Below are 21876 nucleotides of genomic sequence, written 5' to 3'. Positions count from 1 at the left end.
GCTGCCTGCTCCTCCCTCCCAGTCCCATTCCCGGAGCGAGCCTGAACACCTTCCTTTCTCCCTGCCCCACACCCACACCAGTCCCGAGCTCCTGCCTCCAGTTCCTCCACTGAGCCTGGCCTTTCCTCTCTGGGTTTGTGAGTGCCCACTCACACTCCAAGCTGCTGGTAGATGGAAGCAGGACCCCATTAGGTAGGTAGGTATTCCTGTACTCAGAGGCGTACACGCGAAATTCAAATTCACATAACGATGTCTGCTAGACCTCGCATCCACAGGATGTGAGGGGTTTGGGTGCTCAGTGGGTCCTCCCTGCATTTCAAGGAGCAGACCAAGAGCCAGAGACTGGGACCACAGTTGGGCCCTGTCTGCCCCGCCCCGCCCCACGCCACACATCCTTTCCTGGTACCCATAGTGGGCCTGCCTTTCTTTCCCAAGCCCTGGTGTTGTCCTCATCCTAGTGCTCCAGGTTTCTCAAGCCTCCATCTTGACAACCTCAGCAGCCAAACTGTTTTTTTGATCATCAGCGCCGAGTGAAGAAAAGTGTTTGGGCATGTCCCTCATCTACATAGGCCAGGTATAAATCACAGGCGCCTCTGAGCTTGGAGTTTAAGAGCCTTACTACTAACCGCTTGCTAACTAGCATCCATTGGAAAAGGAAGGTCCCAATGAAAATTACTTTTAAAGAAACCTTGTCTCAGGCACCGTGGGGGACCTCAACCCCTGCCCATACTACTTTCCTCCTTCTATCTGTCTTCCCCTGCAGTTTTTCTCTCTCCCTGATTTCTCCACCCAGATTTCTGAGCTTTGCAATGGGGTTTACATGTCTGTGAGTACAGAAACTCAGACATGCTGGGTGTCCGAAAACAGTCCTGGGTGGGGCTCGAGGTCTCAAGACTTGACTCCTACAGGGGTCCACATCTGTCTGAGTATTTCACAAAACCCAGGAGGGAAAGGATGCAGGCTGAGTCCACCCTGTTCACCCGTTTCCTCTCAGTGTGCCCAACCTTGTCATCCCAGAAAACCGCAGAAGTATTTCTGCCTCTACAGTCTCATGTATTTCTTCTGGAGGAGAATGGGCTTTGTGCACAAAAGACCCTGTGCTCTCTCTTTTACACACACACTCTCTCTCTCTCTCTCTCTCTCTCTCTCTCTCTCTCATATACACACATACATATTTAAATCAAGGAATTCTAATTACAGATTTCTTTTTAGTACTGGGGATTAAACCCAAGGCTTCACACTGCTAGGTAAGTCCTCAATTGCTGTGCTATGCATATAATATATATGCATATAATATATAATGGCCCTATAATGCATAATATATTACATATAATATATAATAGCACTTTTCCTATTATATAGATATGAATATATAGATAGAGTCTTACTAAATTTTGGAGCCTACCTTGAGCTTTCTTTCTTTCTTCCTTTTTTTTTTTTCTGAGACAGGGTTTCTCTGTGTAACAGCTCTAGCTGTCCTGGACTAGCTCTGTAGACCAGGTTGACCTCGAACTCACAGAGATCCCAGCTGCCTCTGCCTCCTGAGTGCTGAGATGAAAGGTGTGTTCTGCCACCACCACCAGCTGAACTTTCTTTTTTTAAACCACCTTTGGTAAGACATGGTGTCACTATATAGTCTTAGCTGATCTAAAACTCACAGAGTAGACCAGACTGGCCTGGAACTCACAGAGAATCACCTGCTTCTGCCTCTGCCTCTTCAGTGATGGAATTAAAGGCGTGTGTTCACCTTGAACTTTGCATCCTCCTGCTTCAGACTCTTGAATAGGTGGGTTTACAGGGCTGTGCCTCAGAGCTTGGACAAATTATAGATTTTTCTACAAAGGAGCTGTGTGTTCAGCATGAGGGCAGATTTCAACACAGACCGATGGCTAAGGATCCCTCAGGAGTCACTCTGGCCAATTGGCCACAGACAGGAGCCCACAAAACAGGGGGTGACAGGTAATGAGGGCCTCTTTGTGGAAACAGCTATAAATGAAATAAAGGGGCGTTCTTTTACAGGTGCATACTCAGTGGTGAACAAGATTAATACAGGGTGCACTTATCTGGGGAGACAGTAGTTAATAAGACCATGAAGAAATAATTTTCTGAGCTCTGGTGTAAGGAGTGAGGGAACCTACTTCTAGGGCACTCACAGTGGTTATTATTATTTGTAAAGGAAAGCATTTATTGAGCCCTGACTCTGTGCCAGGTACCAGGTAAAGCACTTTACATGAAATACATCCTTTAATTTGCCAAAGAACCCAATGATGGTATCATCTCCATTTGACAGGTGATGATATGGGTTTAGAGGCTAGGTGACATGTCCAGGGTCATGTAGCTGGTGATAGTGGTACTAAGGTTGCTAAGAAAGCAAGAAGAGACATTTATCGGGACAAGGTCTCTACAGCGTGTCAGTGGTGAGCTGACACACTCAAGCCTGTCTTGTTGCTCAGGCTGAGCACTGGACTCACACAGGGACCTCTGTCTACTGATATTTCTTCTTTAGAATGTTGGTGTAGATCTTCTATCCTTGATGTTTATGTCTCTAATACAGAGGGCTGTGTACTAGGCATCCTCAGGGGACAAGAGACCCCTTTCCCGGGATCAGAGGGAGAAAACACACGGGCTCAAGTAACCACAGAAAATTCCAGTTTACCCAATCTCCTCTAAGATACCAAGCCCAGAAGATGTGGGCTCTCAGAATCAATGGGAATATGGGGTTCTCAGGGGGAGCTGGGCACCTTTGAGACCACAAAGCTGTTTCCCAGAACCCCCTTCAGATGCACTCTTTCAAAAGCCTCAAAGGGTTCAGGCTGCCGTCATTGCACCAGTGAGAAAGTAGAGGCTCAGAAGGAACTACAGGAAACGGTTTGATTTCTCCTCCTGCACTGATGCCGTATTGTTGGATGGTCTAGATCCATCTGCTGGTAATAACTCATTCTGGAAAAATGCATTTATTCTGTACCTGATGTGTTTACTACACTAACCCAATGCTGTCATGGTCCCTCAACCAGAGGACTGTGTATTCTAATAGTGGGGCTGTGCACACAGGAGATAGAGGACAAGAACACAGCCAGCTTCCAGGAAGAGCCGAGAAAACCTAGAGAAGGGGGGTCACAGGGCAGAATGGGATGGGTGACCCTTAGGGGGCTGGTGTATTGTATTATATTACCTTGAGATGGGGTCTCACTGTATAGACCTGCATGGCTGGCCTGGAACTCACTATGCAGACCAGGCTGCCCTCTAATATATGGAAATCACCCTGCCCTAGCCTCCCAGAAGCTGGGATTATAGGTCTGTACCACCACACCTGGCACTGTTGTTTTTAAAATCATGTATTCATTCCAACCAAGTGCAAGCCTTCATGTGTGGTACACTCAGTGGGTGAAGAATAAATGCGTTCAGCCAGAATCTGGTGTCACCAGTGGGTGAGACCTGGACTGGGAGGCAAGAGGGAGAGGGGGGTGCTCTATGCAGATTTTTCTGCTCTCAGAAGAAAGGGACCTCAGACACAGAAATGTAAGCAGGACACCAAACCAACTCACAAGTACAAGGGAAGACAGAAGCAGGGACTGATAGCCAGCTGACATGTTTAGAACCCACAGGCATCAATGTGGGGACCATCTGTGAGTCTGAAAGAAGGACATTGGCAGGGCACTCTTGAGTCTAGCCTAGCAAAGTATCTCTTGAGGCTGAGGAGTCAGTACCAAACAGGGTCCTTCTGTATCTCTGGGAAATTCAGGTTGACCTTGGTTATCACTTGTTATCTTGTACCACTGCAGAGAGGAAAAAACCCCACAACTTCCACCTCCCCTGCTCCTCACACTAGCCAAGCTTTCAGCAGCAGACCAGAGGTCTATGAGTCGTTTTAAATTCCGTCCTTAACCAGGCCACAAAGATCTCAGCCTTTCTGCACCAGATTCTCTGACTGTCAGCTCAATAGCATCTTTGGAACACCTGCTAGGCAATCTCATCTACTTGCCTCCACCCTTCCGAACCACCTTGTGTTCTGCCCTCTCTTGCTGAGGGGACTATAACTTGTCACTAAAGCCCCTAGCCTTCGCTGCTCCTCAGTGAACAACCCTGGCATCCATGTGTCGTATCAGCCCTTCACCACAGCAAAGACCCCTGCTCCCTGCTGTTGAGTGGCCAGAACTAAAACAGGTCTAGAATGCAGGCTGGCCAGTGTAAAGAGAAGGGAGCAGCTGCCCTGAAGCTTGTGGGGTTCCTCTTGTAAGTGGGGAATGATGAGGTCTGACAAGCATCCATGAGCTCAAGGCCAAGCCTGGGATCCTGTGGTGTGTGCCCCAGCGTGAGAAGTGGACTCCTAACATCCTCAGTCCTTGCTGTCTGACCTCCTGGAGCTTCTAACCCTGGGGGAAAGTGGTCCTAGAGTTCGGCATGCAAACATCTCCCAGCACACATAGTCCTGTGCAGGAGGCTGAGGGCCATGGCAGGAAGCCACGCTCTGTAAGCCCTCTGTTCAAGGACACTGCTACAGCACAAGGCACTCTAGCCACACCATGTCAAAGTGATCTCTGTCTCAGTATACTTAGCTTCCTGGGTCTGCCATGAAAGCACTGGCCACCCTTGGGCCTCCCAACTTCCTGCTTGCTTGCCTGTGTGTTCTTTTCCTCCCACCCCCCCACCCCCACTCCAAACCCAACCACACACTGTTATGGGCTCCAGTTTGTAGGGATGAATAAAGGATCAAAACAACAAAAACCCAGCAGTGTCATGCATGATGCATACTTGTAATCCCAGCATCTGGGAGGCTGGAGCAGGAGAGTCATCACAAGTTCAAGAAGAGTCTTACCTACACAGTGAGCTCCATACCAGCCAGAGCAACACAGTGAGACTCTGTCTCAAAGAAAACAAGCCAAAAAAAAAAAAAAAAAAAAAAAAAAAAAGGTCTGGGAGTGTAGCTTGTTTGGCAGAGTTCTTGTCTCATGCCCTGAGTTCCATCTCTGCCATCACATAAACTGAGTGTGGTCCTGTAATTCCAGAACTTGGAGACAGAGGCAGGAAGGTCAGAAGTTTATCCTCCACTATACAGTGAGCCCCAGGCCAGCCTAGGCTATGTGAGAGCCTGTCTCAATTTAAACTAATGGACAACTAAAACTCCCAACAAACAAAAAGCCCTGGTGGTAGCACATGACTATAACTCGGTACTTGGGAGACAATGGCAGGAAGTTGTCATAATTTTGAGGCTAGCCTGGTCTACATATTGAGTTTCAGGTTAAGTCGGAGCTACAAAGAGAGACCCTGTCTCACCGATTATAAAACAAAAGCCTGCTCACATAGTCAGTGGAGTGAGTGATTGTGGGCAGGAAGAAGAGGAGGATCTGTCCAGTCTCCAAGCTGAGGGAGAGACTGTCAGGTAAAGGACTGCAGACTTCACCATAGTGCCCTTCAGTCCCTGGGAAGGATAAACACTCGACCTTCCCTGCCTGCATTCACCCAGCAGCCAGGCAGTAAGCGGCCACTCTTGAGAACTGGAGGGACATATGGAAACAAGCCTCTGTCCTGCAAGGACTCCAGGCCTCCCTGTGAAACAGATGCCTAAAAACCAGTGACAGGAGGCCTAATTTGAGTGATTCATTCCACGTGGGTGTTAGAGGAAGGCTTTGCAGAAATACTGTGGGCAGGGTTGGACACTGGCCAAACAGCCTCAAGTGTCCCTAGCTTCTGACTCCTCATAGGACAAGAGAACCAGCTGGACCACAGAGCAATGAGCTTGCTTTACTGCTGGCTTCGTTCACCACTCACGCTTGCATCACTCATTCATCTCAAGCCCCTCTGGGATAGAGACACTGGACTAAATTCATTCACTTCATGCAGGATGGTCCCCCCAAAAAAACTTGGAAAAAAATTACAGCCTCCCAGTTGGGAAATTAAGACCACAAAAACAAACAGAGAGTTGAAACGAAACAAGCAGGAGGATTTTCTAGGACTGAAATTTCCAAAACGAGTAACACTTGATACCTAAGGGGAGGAAAGGTTCCTAGGCTAGCTACTTTGGAGAAACAGACTAGACAAATGAAAACAAGGATCACCTCTCAGCTCACCTGGTGCCCCTGGGATTCCAGTGAACAATGATAACTTCTAAATTTATTTGACCCAAGAAGCCTTTCCTTGTAGGATCATATAGGGCTGGGGTGAAGAGACATACTTGGAGACATAGTGCTCTGACCCAGGTGATGCTCTGAAGAGCTGGGGGTGCGGGGGTGGGGCACAGAAGCCAAGCTGGCAAAAGACCTGGGATAAGGGAGGCTCTGAGCCAGAATTTGAAAAAGCTTTGGAAGGTCACAGGCAGGAAGAGGAAGGATGAGAAGAAGATGGGATCATCGTTTAGGAAACAGCTGGACATCAATCTAAGCAGAACATTCGATAGCCACACCTCCACAACCTTCAGCTCTTCTCCTAAGCAAGTGTCTTCAGAGAGCTCTCCTCCAAGTACACAGAAAGATGTGAGGCCATGGTAGAAAGTGGACAGACCAAGCATCTACGGCTGTGAGCGTGGAGGAAATACAGGAAGACAGCAACAGTATGGAACTTAGAGACATTAATACAGGAAGAACAATGGCCGATGTGGTGGTTCACACCTTTAATCCCAGCTCTTGGGAGGCAGAGGCAGGCAGATCTCTGTGAGTTGGAGGCCAGCCTGGTCTACATAGTAAATTCCAGGCCAGCCAAGGCTACACCATAAGACTCTGTCTCAAAAAGAAGAGAAAATCACAGAAGACCACACACAAACTAACTACATTTTTTTAAAAAATTTCTGAAAATAAGCAAAGTGAAAAATGTAGTGTAGACATTCTTGCCTGGAGACACTCAAGGGCTGGGGCAAAAACTCCCTTACTAAGCTTTGCAAGCTTGAAGACCTGAATTCAGTCTCCAGCAGCCATGTAAACAGCCAAGTGCGATGGTAACTCCAGCACTGGGGAGGTATCGACAGGACTTCATCGACAGTGAAGCCTAATTAGTGAGCTCCATACTGGGTGAGAGACACCTGCCCTCTCCTCTCTCAAAAAGGGCAGAATTCAGGACGTGGTCACATCTGGAGGGAGATGGTGAAGGGGTGGGGAGGGAGAAGCCTGTGGACAAATGCCGACGTTCTGGTTCTTCGGGGTGTGGGGAAGTTCGGGGTTTCATCTTGTTATGGCATCCCATCTACGTGTTTGCTCTCTCTGTGTGTGAACTGCCATATAATAAAAAGAATATTCATTCGCCAGTCGTCGGCGAAACAGCTGGTGTCTGTGTAGGATACATATCAGCCATACCATTAGCACCCTACCTCTTCTTGGCTGTGATCCTCCTCCAAGCAGCTCAACAAGGCCCTCTTCCCTAAAAGATGAACACACACAGCAACCCAGACTCCCAGGAGTCCCAGCCAGGCTTATTCACCACACTTTGCAGGACTGAAATGACCGGTGCTTCAGCCGTATTAAACCTGCACAGACCAGTCCAGGAGCCCCAGTAAAACTCCCCGAAGCCACATCTGACTTGCCTACCCCTTCCCAGGAGCCAGGGGCTGAGCAGGACACCAGGACACAGGGTCAGGCCAGTGTCCTCACTGAATCACTAGCATCCTGCCCTGAGCCTCTCCCACTCTGGTTTTCAAATAAGGTGATAATTGGGACACACCATCACAGGGTGTATGGCTTTCCCCAAGCATGGCCCTTTCTCTAGAGCAGAATGACCTGCATTCTTTCCTGGCACTGAGTACTTGGACAACCCTCGATGTACTGGAATGACCCGCACACGCCCATGACCAGTCAGTCAGTCACTGTCAGCTCAGCCCCCATGTAGCGGGGACTTCACAACTTCCCTGACATCACACTGCCCCCACCCCGTTTTACAGAGAAGAAATGGAGGCTCAGAAATTTTCAAGTAACCCTTCCCTTCAAAGTCTGGGAGCCACCAAGTGACAGGTCTGAGACATGCCAGTTTCCCTGAACAGATCTTCTTCAAATGCAACAAGAGGAGTGTGTGTGTGTGTGTGTGTGTGTGTGTGTGTGTGTGTGTGTGTGTGTGTGTGTGTGTGTGTGAATGAAAGGCACAGGCTAGAAGCTCAAGACTGGGCCTTGCTGGCATCATGAGTGAGAGAGATGCTATTCAATGTGTGGGAAGCAAGTAAGACCCACCAGCGCTTCTGTGGAGAATGACAATGCTCCTCCAGCTGTGCTCTGCATCCCTCGGGTTGCTCTATGAGGCCACAAAGACACAAATCTATGCCCTCAAGAGCTGAGCCCCTCTTTAGGAGGGTAAGACAGATGCCCATCCATAAGATGTGACTGGGAAGCTGAGAAACAGTAGATCTTCCTGAGGAGGAAGATGTCGGGAGGAGAAGGGAACACACCTAGAGCAGAAAGACTGAGTCTGGTCCAGCAGGGCTCACTCAGCACTGTCCCTTCAACCTAGGAGCCATCCTCAGGATGCCTTGTGTTCTGTGCTGCCTGGCAGGGGTGGGTAGAGACGAAGAAGACCCTGTCCCACTGTGACTCCAGGAAGGTTTTGGGTGGGGCAGGTGCTGGTGGAGAGCTTCAGTGAGGCAGTGGTACCAGCCTCACTTTGCAGAGAGGTCCTCACCTCCTCACAGCCTCCCCAGGAGAAGGTAGGGACATGCACAAAGGCACAGGGAGGTGATGCGTCACAAGAGGAACAAAACGTACAGTGAGATTAATGATGGCAAATGGGAGGATTACTCACTGTGTAGACGCCAGACCCTGTCTGTCTCATGCTACATCCTTTAATCCTCACGATCCCCGTTTTACAGAGGGAAAAGTTGAGGCTTGGAGAAAATAAGGTCAGCCTAGGACTACCCCCTGCCTCCCGCCCCCCGCCGCCCACCGGAGCCATGCTCTATTCCTTGCTAGTAGAAGGAGGCTAGAAGGAAAGCAGGGTAGTCAGGAGGAGAGCCAGGAGGAAGCTGGGTGGCGCAGGGTCGATGTTAGAGAACACTGCAGTCAGGTGTCACCTGGTGATGTCACTGTCCCTCTGACCACACAATCTAAAGCAACAAAACTGGGTGAGAACCAGGGAAGGTCACTGGATACCGATAGTGTCAAGATGAGACCCAAGATTAGCAAAGAAGGCCCTGAAGTGGGGAGTAAACACAGCTGGGACAGCCCCCAGGATTGCTGCTGAACAAGGGATTCACAAGCTGAGGTGAGCCCATGCTGCAAGGCTGGAGCAGGGACCAAGCCCTCTCCCAGATTCTGTGCTGGGAGAACCCAGAGAGACACACTTTCCCATCCAACTTCCTTGGCCTGGCCGGAGTGTGTGGGATGGGACTACTAAATGAAGACTCAGTCATTAAGTACCAGGGACTAAAAACTTTCACCTCGGCTTAGCAAATGTCTATATTCACGTTCTACTGAGCTCACTGACCTGAACTCACAGGAGCCACATACTTGGTGCGTGCATGCGTGCGTGCATGCGTGCGTGCGTGCGTGCGTGCGTGCGTGCGTGCGTGCGTGCGTGCGTGGCGTGTGTGTGTGTGTGTGTGTGTGTGTGTGTGTGTTATACCAATATAAAAATTTTAAACAATACTAACCTCCTATCTGGGAAAAATACCACAAAGGTTTAGTTCTTCAAGGAGTTCATTCCAGAAAATGATGGCATGGACAAAAAGAGCCCCTGGCTTCAACTGTACTCATCCTTCCATCATCCCTTGCTAGACACCTGGCCACACCTATAGGTATCTACCATCCCTGCAAATAGCCTGCTGACCTCTTTTGGGGCCATCAGCAGGTGTGCCTTGCCCCAGTAGGAAAAACCTCAGGCAGAAACCCACAGTGCTCAGAAGGAGGCTCACGGTCATCTGGGAAGGAGTCCTCAGACACTGGGATACCTAGCGCATGACCAGGGTGGTGTGGACCCTGGGGGTGTGAGCACTGGGACTCCAGATTCCTGGACCCATAGAGAGAGGCTCCATGGTCAGACAGTAGAGCAGAACCCTCTGCCTCAAAGGCCTGGGCAGGGCCACTCATAACTTAGGCTAAAGGCAGTTCTATGGACCACAGGACTAGGGAATGATGCACTGAAAGACCTGAAGGACAAGTAGTTCAAGGCAGGTTACCTCCAAGGGACTGTTCCGGAGAAAGGAGACCCCAGGAACAATATATCCAGTCCTCAAATGCAAACTGAGAACTTTCAGTAATGCTCATGTCCCTGGAGACCAAATGAAATCATTTGGGCTTAGATTAAGTCTGCAGATAGACCTCTAGGGAATTTCCTGGCTATTGGGGTAGATTGTAATATCATTAAGGGTCTGTGAACCCTGGAGGGCCTGGCTTCCAGCAGTCAGCATCATAACTAGAGCTTCGGTCTACTGTCTAAGAGGCCTTGGACACTGAAGTGTGCTTCATAGCGCCTCAGTTTGTCACCTGTAGAATGGGGAGAACAAGTACATGCTTCTTAGACCCTTGGGGATGATGTGTGTGTCATTCCCTCTGCACACGTGGCTGAGGCTGGAGCATTGACTGATTGCTGATTATTAAGTCCAGTTCACCAGCTACTCACTTTCTAGAGTCAGGGGCAATGCTCTAGCTTCAAGGACCTGCCACTGCCCCCTCCCTCCAAAGTTCGCCAGGTTTTAAATTCTGTTTATTTGGCTTTTTTTTTTTTTTTTTGAGACGGGGTCTCTCTTGTTGCCCTGGCCATCCTGAAACTTGCCATGTAGGTCAGGCTGGTTTTGAACTTTCAGACACCTGCCTGACTTGGCCTCCTGAGTGTCAGGGTCAAAGGTACCACAACACGCAGCTCCTCTCTAGGATGAGGCTCCCATTGCAGCACAGCAGTGGTGTGGCTCAGCCCAGGCCTAGTCAGGCTCTCCCCCAGGGCTTTGCTAACAGGAAAGTTTGGCCTGAGGGAGGCTATCCTGTGTGATCCTGAACCTATCTCCTCTACTCTCCTTACGGGGTAATAGTTCCACAGTGGCGTCTGGAACAGCGGCAGCTGACTGGAAAGAGGGAAAGAGCTACTCGGGCACTTGTGTGTCACCTGTGAAAGGGTCTGGAGAGCACCAGTTAGATCCCAAGGTGAGGGAGGTGGCACAAAACAGGTGTGATGGGGACCAAGCAAAGGGAAGGCATCGCCATGGAAGAGTCCCCAACTAGGGGCATAGTTTGGTTGGTAGAATGCTGACCTAGCATGCACGAAGCCCTGGGTTCAACCATCAACACCAAATAAAACCAGGCACAGTGGTGCATGCTAATCCCAGTACTCGGGAAGTGGAAACACGAGAATGAGAAAGCCGAGATCATCCTTGGCTACAATGTTGGAGACGTCTTGAAAGAAAGAGAAACAGATTCCCAGGAGGTAGGATGCCACCTTCAAGTTTAGACTGAAGTACGTGGTGGTGGCATTCCTGCCAGCAGCATCCCTAAAGACAAGGTTTCTGAAGACTCAGGGGAAGCAGATGATAGAACTGACTACACTTCCTCTGACCCCAAACTGTTTGGCCAGAACTGCTTCTTTGAAATGACAATTTTTCTCCCCCCCCCCCCACCCCCGCCTATTTCCATTCTTTCTTTTATAGAGACAGGATTTCATTGTATAGCCCAAGCTGGTTTTAAACTTGCAATCCACCTGCCTCAGCCGCTGGAGTGCAGGGATCACAGGCATGCTGCCACCATGCTCACCATGCTGACACAATGCACTTTGCTACCCAGCCCATTAATCCCAGCCCTTGGAATGCTATCCTAGTGCTAATGGAATCCTAGACAGATGGAGTGAGTTCAAGGCCAGCCTGGCCAGCCTGGTCTACAGAGCGAGTTCCAGGACAGCCAGGGATGTCACACAGAGAAACCCTGTCTCAAAAAAAAATGTATTTTGCTTTTTCATCGTGTGTGTGTGTGTGTGTGTGTGTGTGTGTGTGTGTGTGTGTGTGTGTGCCTTGCCTCTTTTCAGAAAGAATTCAGCACAGCTGGCAGCCAACATCCGTCTAAAGACAAAAAATATTTATGGAGCATCAGTAGCCACCACACAGGGACCAAGCATGGAGAATTCTAGACAAACTAGGCATGGGGTCTGCCTGCAAGGAGTTTAGAATGCAAAATGTTTCTGGGTAAATAGCAGAATGCAGACTGAAGAGCTGGATCTGGCAAAGGGGCAGACAAATATGTCTCTCAAGGTCAGCGTAGGTGTAAGCATCAGGCATCAAATGTGGCTCTGTGTTTCCTAACGGCCGGGGCATGAAGGGAACGCGCTTTGTAAGAAAGGAGAATGCATTCTAGTTTCTCAGTGGGAAATAATGTTGAATGTTTAACTGTGAAAGCCAAGTGAAAAATCAACAGCCCAGAGACGCCAACTCAGGAATAGGACATGGGCATGGATTCTGAGGCTGGGGAGGTAAGATGGCTTGTCCAAGACCTGAGTTCATTGCTCCAAACCCATGGGGGAAAGTTGGGCATGGTGGTGTGTCTGCAATCCCAGAGCTGGGGAAGCAGAAAAAGGAAGATCCCTGGGGCTCACTAGCCAAGCCACCTAGTCTATTAAGTGAGCCCAAGGTCCCAGTGATAGACTCTGCTTCAAACACCAAAGAGTAACTGAGGAACGACCCTCAAGGTTGTGGCTTCACACTCCAAAGCACACATGAACATACTCCCCCACACATGTGCATACATAGCTCCCCCGCCCCCCCCACACACAAAGACAAGACTGCTTCTGGCCCACACAGGGTGAAGATTAAATGCCAAGAGGAAAGGGGAAACAGGAGGATGGTGGCACTAATAGTAGGCAGCAACCTTGGCAGTCACTGACTGACTTCCAGCTGAGAAAACAGAGGCCCAATGATTGACCAAGGTTATCACATAACTACACTGTACCATCCCAGCTTGAGGACAGTCTGATCACCTCCAGTGACAGGTGCCTGTCCCCAGTAAGATTTCCTGGACTCCTCATAGTGGGATCCATGCACACTAAGTGGTGGCTCTCAAGTTGAAAGTCAAGTAAGATCTGGCATCAGAATGATCTTTTGGAGAACCAAGTTTACAGCAATAAACAGCATCTCATCAGAACTAGGAAGTCCTCTTGCAAGCCTGAGTGGAGTGTGGGAGAAAGGGCATAGGTTCCAACCCTCCCACCACCATGAGTGGCCTATGTGACATAGCTGCTCATCTTTGAGCTCGGAAGACCATCTAAATCCTGTAGGTCTGTGTCGACTACTACACAGTGCGAAGCATCCAAGGGCACCTGTCCCTAGGTCCTGCCAACTTTAGATGCGCAGCACAGGCTGGGTGAACATGGAAGAAGGACACATAAATAGAAAAACTGCAATCCAGGCTGAGAGAGAACAAAGGCCAAGGGAATGGACATGGTGGAGACAGACATCCCAGTATCTAGAACAGTAGCAACAGCCTGCTCAGGTGGTGGTCCCACTGCCTTGGGAAATACTGGCAGCACTCTACAGTGCAGGGCCATCAGCTGTGTGACCCAAGCCAGGCTGGATCCATGCTGAATGGAGTGGAAATAAGCCCTGGCCAACCTGGGGACAGAGTCTCCTGCCTTCCCCAGTCCAGAAGAAGGGAGAGGAAGAAGTCAGTGAATAAGCACAGGGCTCATGTTTTATTTGATGCTGGGTTTGAGGGAGGAGTTTGAGAGGGGTTCCCAAAGCATGTTGTGTAGGTTTAGGCCAAAACAAAACAAAGGGGGAGTCTAGACTGGAAGTGGGGAGCCATGGGAGGTTTCAGAGGAGTGGAGTGCCACCCTCAGAAAGCCACATTATAAAGTGTGGCAAAGCCAGAGGGAGGCGGCAAGCTTGTTCACATGGTCGCAAGCCCCCATTTGCATTCATAACAGGCACTGGAAGATTGGTTTTCATTTGCTGATCCAGCTGGCTCTGATAGATAAGTGGAACTCTGCGCCGAGGGGCAGGTTTGGCAGAAAGGCCCTCCTGACAGACCTGGGCACCGGGTCCTGTTGCTCCCATCCCCCTTGCCAGCACAGGGGCCCACATTCTCCTCTGGTCTCGCCAGCCCAGCCTGAGGAACAGGGCCAGGCTGGTGTGGATTTTCTTGGCATTCCCTGGGGGGGGGGGGGGGTGTTTGAATTTCCTGCTGACCTCAGGCTTCAAAAGGGCCCTTCCAACTGCCCACCTTGCCCTCACATCCCTCACCTCCACCCAGACCTCCTGCCCCAGCTTTCTGCAGGCTGAGTGGACCTCAAGAGCTGAAACTGGGGCACACCTGCTGTCACTTGGTCTTAAACTCAAGCAAGGGCTCTGCTCCTCACAGATTCTACTCAGAGACTAGGGGTCCACTGCAGCTACTCTTGCACCTCCTCTGGGTAGGGGGTGGCATCTTGCTAGTAATGGTAGCTGCTGACCCTGGGAGGACTGGCATTCTGAGCATTCAGCAGCCCCACAGGCAGGGAAGGTGTGTTAATGCCCACTTGGCAGATGAGAAAGCTGAGTTCTGGGAAGGTTGGCAACTCAGCCAGCACTTCACAGTTGCTCAGTGTAAAGTTCATGGTCTGTACCTTGCCCTGGAACCAGTTCACAGTCTCCCACCAGACACAGACCACTCAAATATCCACTGACCCTGTGTACAAAGCATCACTTTGGAAGAGGAAGACTATGTCCAACTGCTCAGGTCGCTGACCCCAGACCTGGAAACTGCCTCACACTATGACTCCTCTTGTCTTCCAGCACAGCACACTTCTGGGACCCCATCCCTTCCTTAGATGTGTGAATGTGCCTGACATTTCTGGAATTCACTCCACATGCATTAATGAGGCCATTTTGAGAAGGCTTGCCTCAGGGGGAACCAGAGAACTGTCTGCTGTCCCCATCCTGACCCCTGCCAAGTCCTGCCAGCTGTACTAACTGAGCTCAAACAGGCAAATGGGTGCTGCAGGCACCCCTACTCCTGCCTGCCCCATACCTTTCTTGGCCCCTGAACCAGAAACAAAGTACCTGGGGCTGAAAATACAACAGATTGTTGGAGTGACGACACTGGTCAGCACAGGCAGACAGAAGCTTGTCACCAGGCAGCCAGGTGAGCCATGGGGCTCCCAGAAAAGTTAATTTAAGGGAGGGCTAGTGGGCCTCCTCCCACCTATTACAAGGCTGGTCCTACTGGGAGTGCCTCTGTGGCCCTAAGGCAGTAGCCATGCTTCCAAGCAACAGATTGTCTAACACGAAGACTTAGACTTGAGCCTCTGGACACCAGGCCTGGTCTCTCATCCTCATGGGCCACCAGGACTCAAGCCACAGGACAAGATGCCAACTTGAAGGTCTTCACAGGCAACCATAGACTCGGCCCTAAGGGGAAGTAGAGAGCTGCTGCATGGAGGAGATTCTAGAAGTCCAGGTGGCTATTCTTCTGCAGAAGCAGGGTGGAGACCCAGTAATCCTTCTCAGCATCCCACTCTTCTACTGGGTCCCACCAGCCTGTCCTGGGGGAGGGGGTCCCCAAGGGACTCTGTCCTTCTTTCCCACCTCTTCTTCCTCTCAGTGGCCTAGCACTCAGTACAGGGGAGTCATTCTCCAGGAAGAACCCTATTAGGAGCCAGGACATCACAGGTCCCAGGCCCGGAGGGGATGAGGTGGAAGTCTCTTCCTTACTGTCGCCCCACATACCTCCACCCCCCAAAGAATGTAATTAAGCAGCAGGCTTCTGCCAGGAGCCAAGCTTTCTGCCTTCCGTCTATAAATCACCTTCTGAGTCATCCCCCAGCTCCAGAAGCAACTTCACCTCGTGTTGGGGCTGCTCCAGCAGCCAGTCCCCCAAGCCTAGCCCTCCCCACCAGGCCCATGTGCTCTATGTCCCATCTGGAAATGACAGTGGTTTCAGAGCTTGGGAGACTGTGGGGTGTCAGGAAGATTAGGGGAGAACCCAGCACCTCTGCCCACCTTACCCCTCTTTCCCTGGGCAGCAAGAAGCTGAACTTCCTCTACTTTGAACAAAAGTTACAAGTCTGTGGGCTCTAATGCCAAACATTGTGGGACAAGGAGAAATAAGAGTCATGCAGGCCAGCCTGGGAGCAGGCAAGTCTGGATTCAAGACCAGACAGAAGTTCAAACATTCAACCGTACTTCCTGTCTGTGGACAGCGTTCTAGGGGCTTGTGTTCCATCACCAATGTTCACGAGGTAGAGCTATAACTATTCTTCATATGGGGAAACTGAATCCAGGAGGGGTCATTTTGCCTTGGTTACTCAGATAACATGAAAAAAAATAATACAGATATGTGTGCCAGCAGCCTGAAGACAGAGGGATGGAGTGCTGGGGAGAGGTTTGGAAGTGCAACAAGAAGGCTTGGCAGAAGTGGGGCAGGGGCTTGGGGTTTAGAGCAAGTACACCAAGCTATAGCCATAAAGGGGGGCACTGTCCAGGCAGGTCCCAGGTATCTGCTGTGGAGTCCCCATCATATGCCTGGGACACCGAGGAGATGAATGAACAACCCTCAGCATAGTGAAGGACATGAAGCCCAGAGAGAGGCAGGGACCTTAAGGCACAGAGGACAGAGATTCACTCCAGGTCACACAACCCATGGGTGGTAAGCTCAGTACTTAGACAGGAGTCTCTCTACTCTTAGCTCGGACAATTTCCAGCACCCAGTGTGAATATACAGAAATAGAATATATAGCAGGACAGCGGTGGAGGCACACTCCTTTAATCCCAGCACTCAGGAGGCAGAGGCAGGCAGGTCTCTGAGTTTGAGGCCAGTCTGGTCTATAGAGTGAGTTTCAGGACAGCCAGAGCTACACAGAGAAACTCCACTCCAACCCCACCAAAAAAGGAAAAAGAAAGAATACATGTGGAGACCCAGCCTTCAAGTGGGGTGCTGGGTAGAGATAGGGTAGGCCCTTCTCTCTTTCAGCTTTGGTAGGAGGCTGCTGGATTTAGCTCTCCTTCCCCAGTTCACTGCATCCTTCAGCAGACACTGAGTTCTGTATGACAAGATAGAAGTTTGCTTGGACCAGTCTGTTCCTCGGGGGTTCTTACCTGCGCCCCCGCCCCACCCTGTCTGCCTCTGGCCTCTATAATCAGGGGTGGAAAAGGAGTCCAGATATGAGAGAGTATGGGCCCTGGAGAGCTCCAGCTGAGTTTACAGTGGGGCGACCACAACAGGTACCAGACCTAGACTCCCCGAGTCTGCCATCAGGGTCCATTGCAGGATAGACATCCAGAATTCCAAGACCTCAGAATCTCCTGGATGGAGCAGCAGGTCATGCCCAGCTTTTACCTGTTGGTCCCGAAGCTGTCAATAAGACACTTAGACACAGTTGTGTCTCCCTCTGCCCCCATGCCTTCTTCTCTGTATATTCCAGTAGGTTCTTCCCAAGGACACAACTCCTGGTATTAGCATAACGTTAGACCTGTGTTCTTTTTCTGTTTGTTTGCTTAGCAATCATGTATGATGCCATCAGAAGGATACCAACAGATCCACCACCAATTGCGCTCCCTTTGGAGCTTGAGACCCCACCCACAATAGGGGTGGGCTGGGCAGGAGGGCCGTGAACTCATTTTCAAGGGGCCAGCATTCATTTGCCCTAGACGAATCCCCCCAAGGCAAGATCTTCTCTGCAAGGGCGACCACCCTGCTAAACCTTGGCCATCCGATCTGGTATCTCCCATCTGTCTGTCTGTCTGTGGGATCAACAGCCTCCAGCCAGCTCAGCTCCTCACCAGCTCTAGCCCCAGCCAGCTGTAATTCCTGCCTGTTACAAGTGTTAACACCTGGCCTGGGGCCTTCCTCCCCCGCAGTCTCCAGGTGCCTCCCTGGGCCCAGCCTACTGACCCCCACTGGGGTTTGACTGAACACGTTCCCAAGCCTCTGAGAACTGGCTGTTGGGTGGGTGTTGAGCAGGGGAGAGGCAGCAGGATGTGACACATGGAGAAACTGAGGCAGGGCTTCAGATACGCACTTGGGTGGGGGATGGGCTCTGGGGTGGTGGAATAAGAGCTCCGTTGTTCTAACAGGCAAACATCTTCCCTTAAACTACAAGGTTGGGTGAGCTGGTGACCCTGGGTAAAATGTGAGAAAATTGGTCCAGAAAGGGGAGGGGTCAGTGGTCCTCAGTCACACAGTGATGAGATGAGCCACCCAGCCAACCAAGTTCCTCTTATCAGGAGTCTCCTGTGGAACAGAAATGACACAGAGCAAGGCCCGAGAAAGATAGTTTTCCCAAGAAAGAGAAAGGCAGCTTTCTCTACCAGCCACTAACTGGTACTAACAAGGAGAGTTCTACAAAGCAGGCTTGCTGTCACTGGCCCTAGTGACACTGTCACTTAGTCCTGGTCCAGAGAAGCCACTACCAGGCTGGGAGGCTCTGGAGCACAGGGCTTCCTTCAGAGTAAAAGGCCTCTCTCAGAGCCCCCTTCTCATCTGCTTTCTGTCAGTCTTGGGGCCCAACCAAGGAAGAGCAAAGACAAGTAACCAGGGGTGGAGGATCTTCCTTGAGGTGATGTGGGCCGAAATCCCAGCTAAGCGATTTCCCCTGTAAATCCCTCCTGGGGAATGTGTGAGCTGGGTGGGCCAAGAAGGGCAGGCAGTGATGGACTCAAATGCTAAAAGGACTGGAATCTGCCTGCCTGGGGGCAAAGGGGGGAATCAAGAATTTGAGGCCTACCCACTCTCCGATTCAAGCTCTGAAAAGGTGATTCATGCCTCACCCCAGCTCCAAGACCAAAAGGAAACTGCAGAAGAAGGAGGGTCAATGGTCATAGACCTCAAGCAGACAGGGCACACTGGGGCCAAGGAAGGCCCTGCCCCCAATCTAGCTGGAAACCCAGGCCAATTGTGTCTGCAGCCATATTCTGAGACCTCCACTTCCTGCCTGTTCCTTCCCCTCAGGGTCATGAATGTCCACCAAGCACCCCATCTCAGGTGTCCTTCACGCCCACAAGTCAGGTGTCAGCAAACACAACCACAGACACATAGCCACTGGCACAAAACTATGCCACTGGCACTTGGGGACAAGATCCGAAGCAGGCCTAGACAACAGCCCTCACTCAGGTACCAAGACAAGGCTCACTCTTGTACTTGCAACCACAAGCAGGTCATGCCACAAACACTGATATCATGCACAAAGACATTTGCTGAACCTCCTCCCTTACACCATCAAGAAGGCATGCTCTCAAGTGTGCAGGGACTTACACAGACACATGCACAAACAACACACAGGTCCAAACACACATAATGTCACGTCCGGTATCACAAGCAGAAGCCCGGAGGTCCCCTTTACACAAGCAAAGAAACTTGCAGACCAGTCTCATATCACAGAATCACACACTTGCTGATACCTGTATGCAGACACAGAGCACCCTGCTGTGGGCCACGCACCCCCTAAGTGCAGGCAACAAGATTTCACATGCACAGTTGCCTGGGTCTCAGGCACTACCAACTCTTATCCACAGAGACACACTGGTGCACAGACATACTTCTTAGGGTCACAGACCCAGAACACACACTGCACCACACACACAGAGGCAGCCACAGGAACTGACAAACCGCCCATCTCTAAAATCCCCCTCTCTGGCTCAGACAAAGCAGCCACCTAGTCCCCCCTCGACCCCCAAACAGGCCATGTGTGTGTGTAGCGTTGTGTTAGGGCCTGTATCAGCCTTCTAGGTTTTCCTAGTATTGCTTCTTGTTGGTTGGGGAACTTATCTAGACATTCCTGGACACCATCACACACAGACCCCATTGCTACCACCATCTAACACTGGTACTGCCCCAGGAAGTGCTCTTGTCCAGTTCGCAGAACTAGGAAGCCCACGCTCCTCTTTTATCCATGTCATCCCCAGGGTTCCAAGCATCTCTTCCTGTGCATCCCCAGGCTCCCAGAAAAGGTAGAGCATTGCCTCGGCTGGGGGATGAAAAAAGAGTCAAGAGGCAACCTTTCTCCAACTGGCAGAGCCCCACCCTGGAATCCCCAACTGCCCCCAGCGTGTACAGGCTCTGAATACACATGGGAGGCCCTGACCAGCCCAAGTCCACAGCAAAGAAAGCCTGTCTGTCCTTGGGGTAATCTGCCTGAGGAGCAATGCCTGGACCCTCTAAATAGACCGTTGGCCAGCTTGAAGGTTTGGGTTCATGACTGTCCCCTCCCTTAGCACCCAATATCCCCAAAGCAGCTGGAAGACTTGGGGTGTGGCCCGGCATCTTGTAGGCTCTAAGCCTCATGTTTCAGACTTGCAGGTAGCAGGCAAGGAGGGGGAGCATTCAGGCAACACGTCACCCTGGTGGCACTCCTCTCTAACTTTCACCCCAGGGGCCAGTCTCCTTCTTACTCACAGGTCCCAAATTCCTCCTCCTCACCTCCCACCCCGAGGCCGCTTGCCGCTGTCCAGGAGGGGAGGGTTCTTTTATTAAAGTTTTCCGGAATGCAGGGGGCTGGAGACTGGGAGAGCTGGGGTATAATTTAGAAAACTGGTTTTAGTGTCTTCCCCTATAGGACCTGCAGAGGGGGAGCAGCAATGGGGCTTGGAAAACAGGGGAGTCCCTAAAGCCGGGGGTGGGGGGGCTCCCAAAAGGCTGTTTATCTTCCAATGAGTGCCCTCACTCCGCCTGCTTTCCCAGCCTTATTTACCAAAATGCCTTTTGTATCCGTATTTCTCAGGGACAGAATTCCCCTTTCCCTCTCCCTTTTTCTTCCCTTCTTCGTCTTCCAAAAGCAACGAATTTGACAATGAGAATTGGGTTTTCACTCAGAGAACAACAATCCTACCCCTCCCAAGCAACTACATTTTCAAACTGCCCCCAACCCCCTTTTCTCTTGGATGGACAAGCAAAGAACGAATACACCCGGATCAGCAATGGCATCTAGGACCAGCAAATTCTACATTCACTTCAGAGGCTCAAAATTAATCTAGAGCAGAGTGGGGGGAATCTGGTGAAATGCCCCCCCGCCCCCTTAGGGTCTGAAATATGAAGGCAAACGCGAGTATTGTGGGGGGAAATCTCTTGACCGAGACACCGAAGAGGTAGGGTGGCGAAGAAGGACAGGATAATTTTGCCCATGTATAGACCCTAAAATGGAGAAGAGGAGTGGCCGGGCCCCAGGGACAGCACAGAAATTCAACTGTAAGCAAACGAAGGGTCTCCGGGACCCCCAAATTAGAGTGGGAGAGGGTGAAGACTAAGAATGAGAGACCTTCGGGGGTAGGGAGAGCCCTCCCGCCTCTGCGGCGGGTAGCAGGGAAAATGGTGATTATCGGAGAAGCCAGGAGTTGGATTCGGTAGGCAACACCAGCAGAAAATCCAGGAGGGGTGGACGGCTGGGGGGCTGGAGGGAAGCAAGGAGAAAGGAGCCCTAGGCCTGCGGCTGTCCAGACCCGGCCAGAGGCCCCACGGTCCCCGGGCGCGGCCGAGGGATCGGGGCCGCAAGCAGACAGGAGGCAAGTCTTACCACCAAATTGGGTAGCCGGCGAGGACCCTGGTGCCACTGAGCAGGAGGCCGAGTAGCAGCCCGAGCAGGTGGGGCTCCATTAGAAGCAGCGCCGAGGAGGAAGTTTGCCGGCGATCATGAAGAGGGGGAGCGACGCCCCCAATAGTTGGAACAAAGTCCACTTGAGGTTGGAAATGACTTTCGGGCTTTTCAGAAGCGCACCTCCACCCGCAGCCGCCCCCCTTCGGAGCCCAGCGCCGAGCAGCCGGGTTTGAGGATGTCAGCGAGCAGCCAATCAGCGCCCGCGGCCTAAGGTAAGAGATGAGTCTGTAGTTCAGCCTGTCAATCACGCGCCCCTCCCTCCCGGCCCACAACTCCGGCTCTGGGAAGGGCATCTCCCGGCAAACTTGGGCAAAGCCTGCGCCCCGGGCGCACGGAGGCCTCGGGGGGACCCAGCACGCTGGATTCTCTGCCGGCCCGAGACGCTCCCTCTCCAAACCACACGAGCCAGGTTTAGGGAACTGGGGCTTTGAC

The 21876-nt window shown here is 51.3% G+C and overlaps 1 protein-coding gene across 1 annotated transcript in view; it reads right to left on the bottom strand.

Moving 5' to 3' along the window:
• Positions 1 to 21443, bottom strand: part of LOC100774849 (proto-oncogene Wnt-3) — a 38394-nt gene extending 16951 nt beyond the window's left edge. The window contains exon 1 of the mRNA XM_027427917.2: positions 21364 to 21443. Coding sequence (XP_027283718.1) covers positions 21364 to 21443 — 80 coding nt within the window. The remainder of the gene's footprint in view (positions 1 to 21363) is intronic.
• Between the last annotated feature and the right edge of the window lie 433 nt (positions 21444 to 21876).

The sequence above is a fragment of the Cricetulus griseus genome, chromosome 7 (assembly GCF_003668045.3).
Source record: "Cricetulus griseus strain 17A/GY chromosome 7, alternate assembly CriGri-PICRH-1.0, whole genome shotgun sequence".
In the NCBI taxonomy this organism is placed as follows: Eukaryota; Metazoa; Chordata; class Mammalia; order Rodentia; family Cricetidae; genus Cricetulus; species Cricetulus griseus.
Note: the sequence above shows the minus strand (reverse complement) of the source record. Positions and strands in the feature narration are given on the sequence as shown.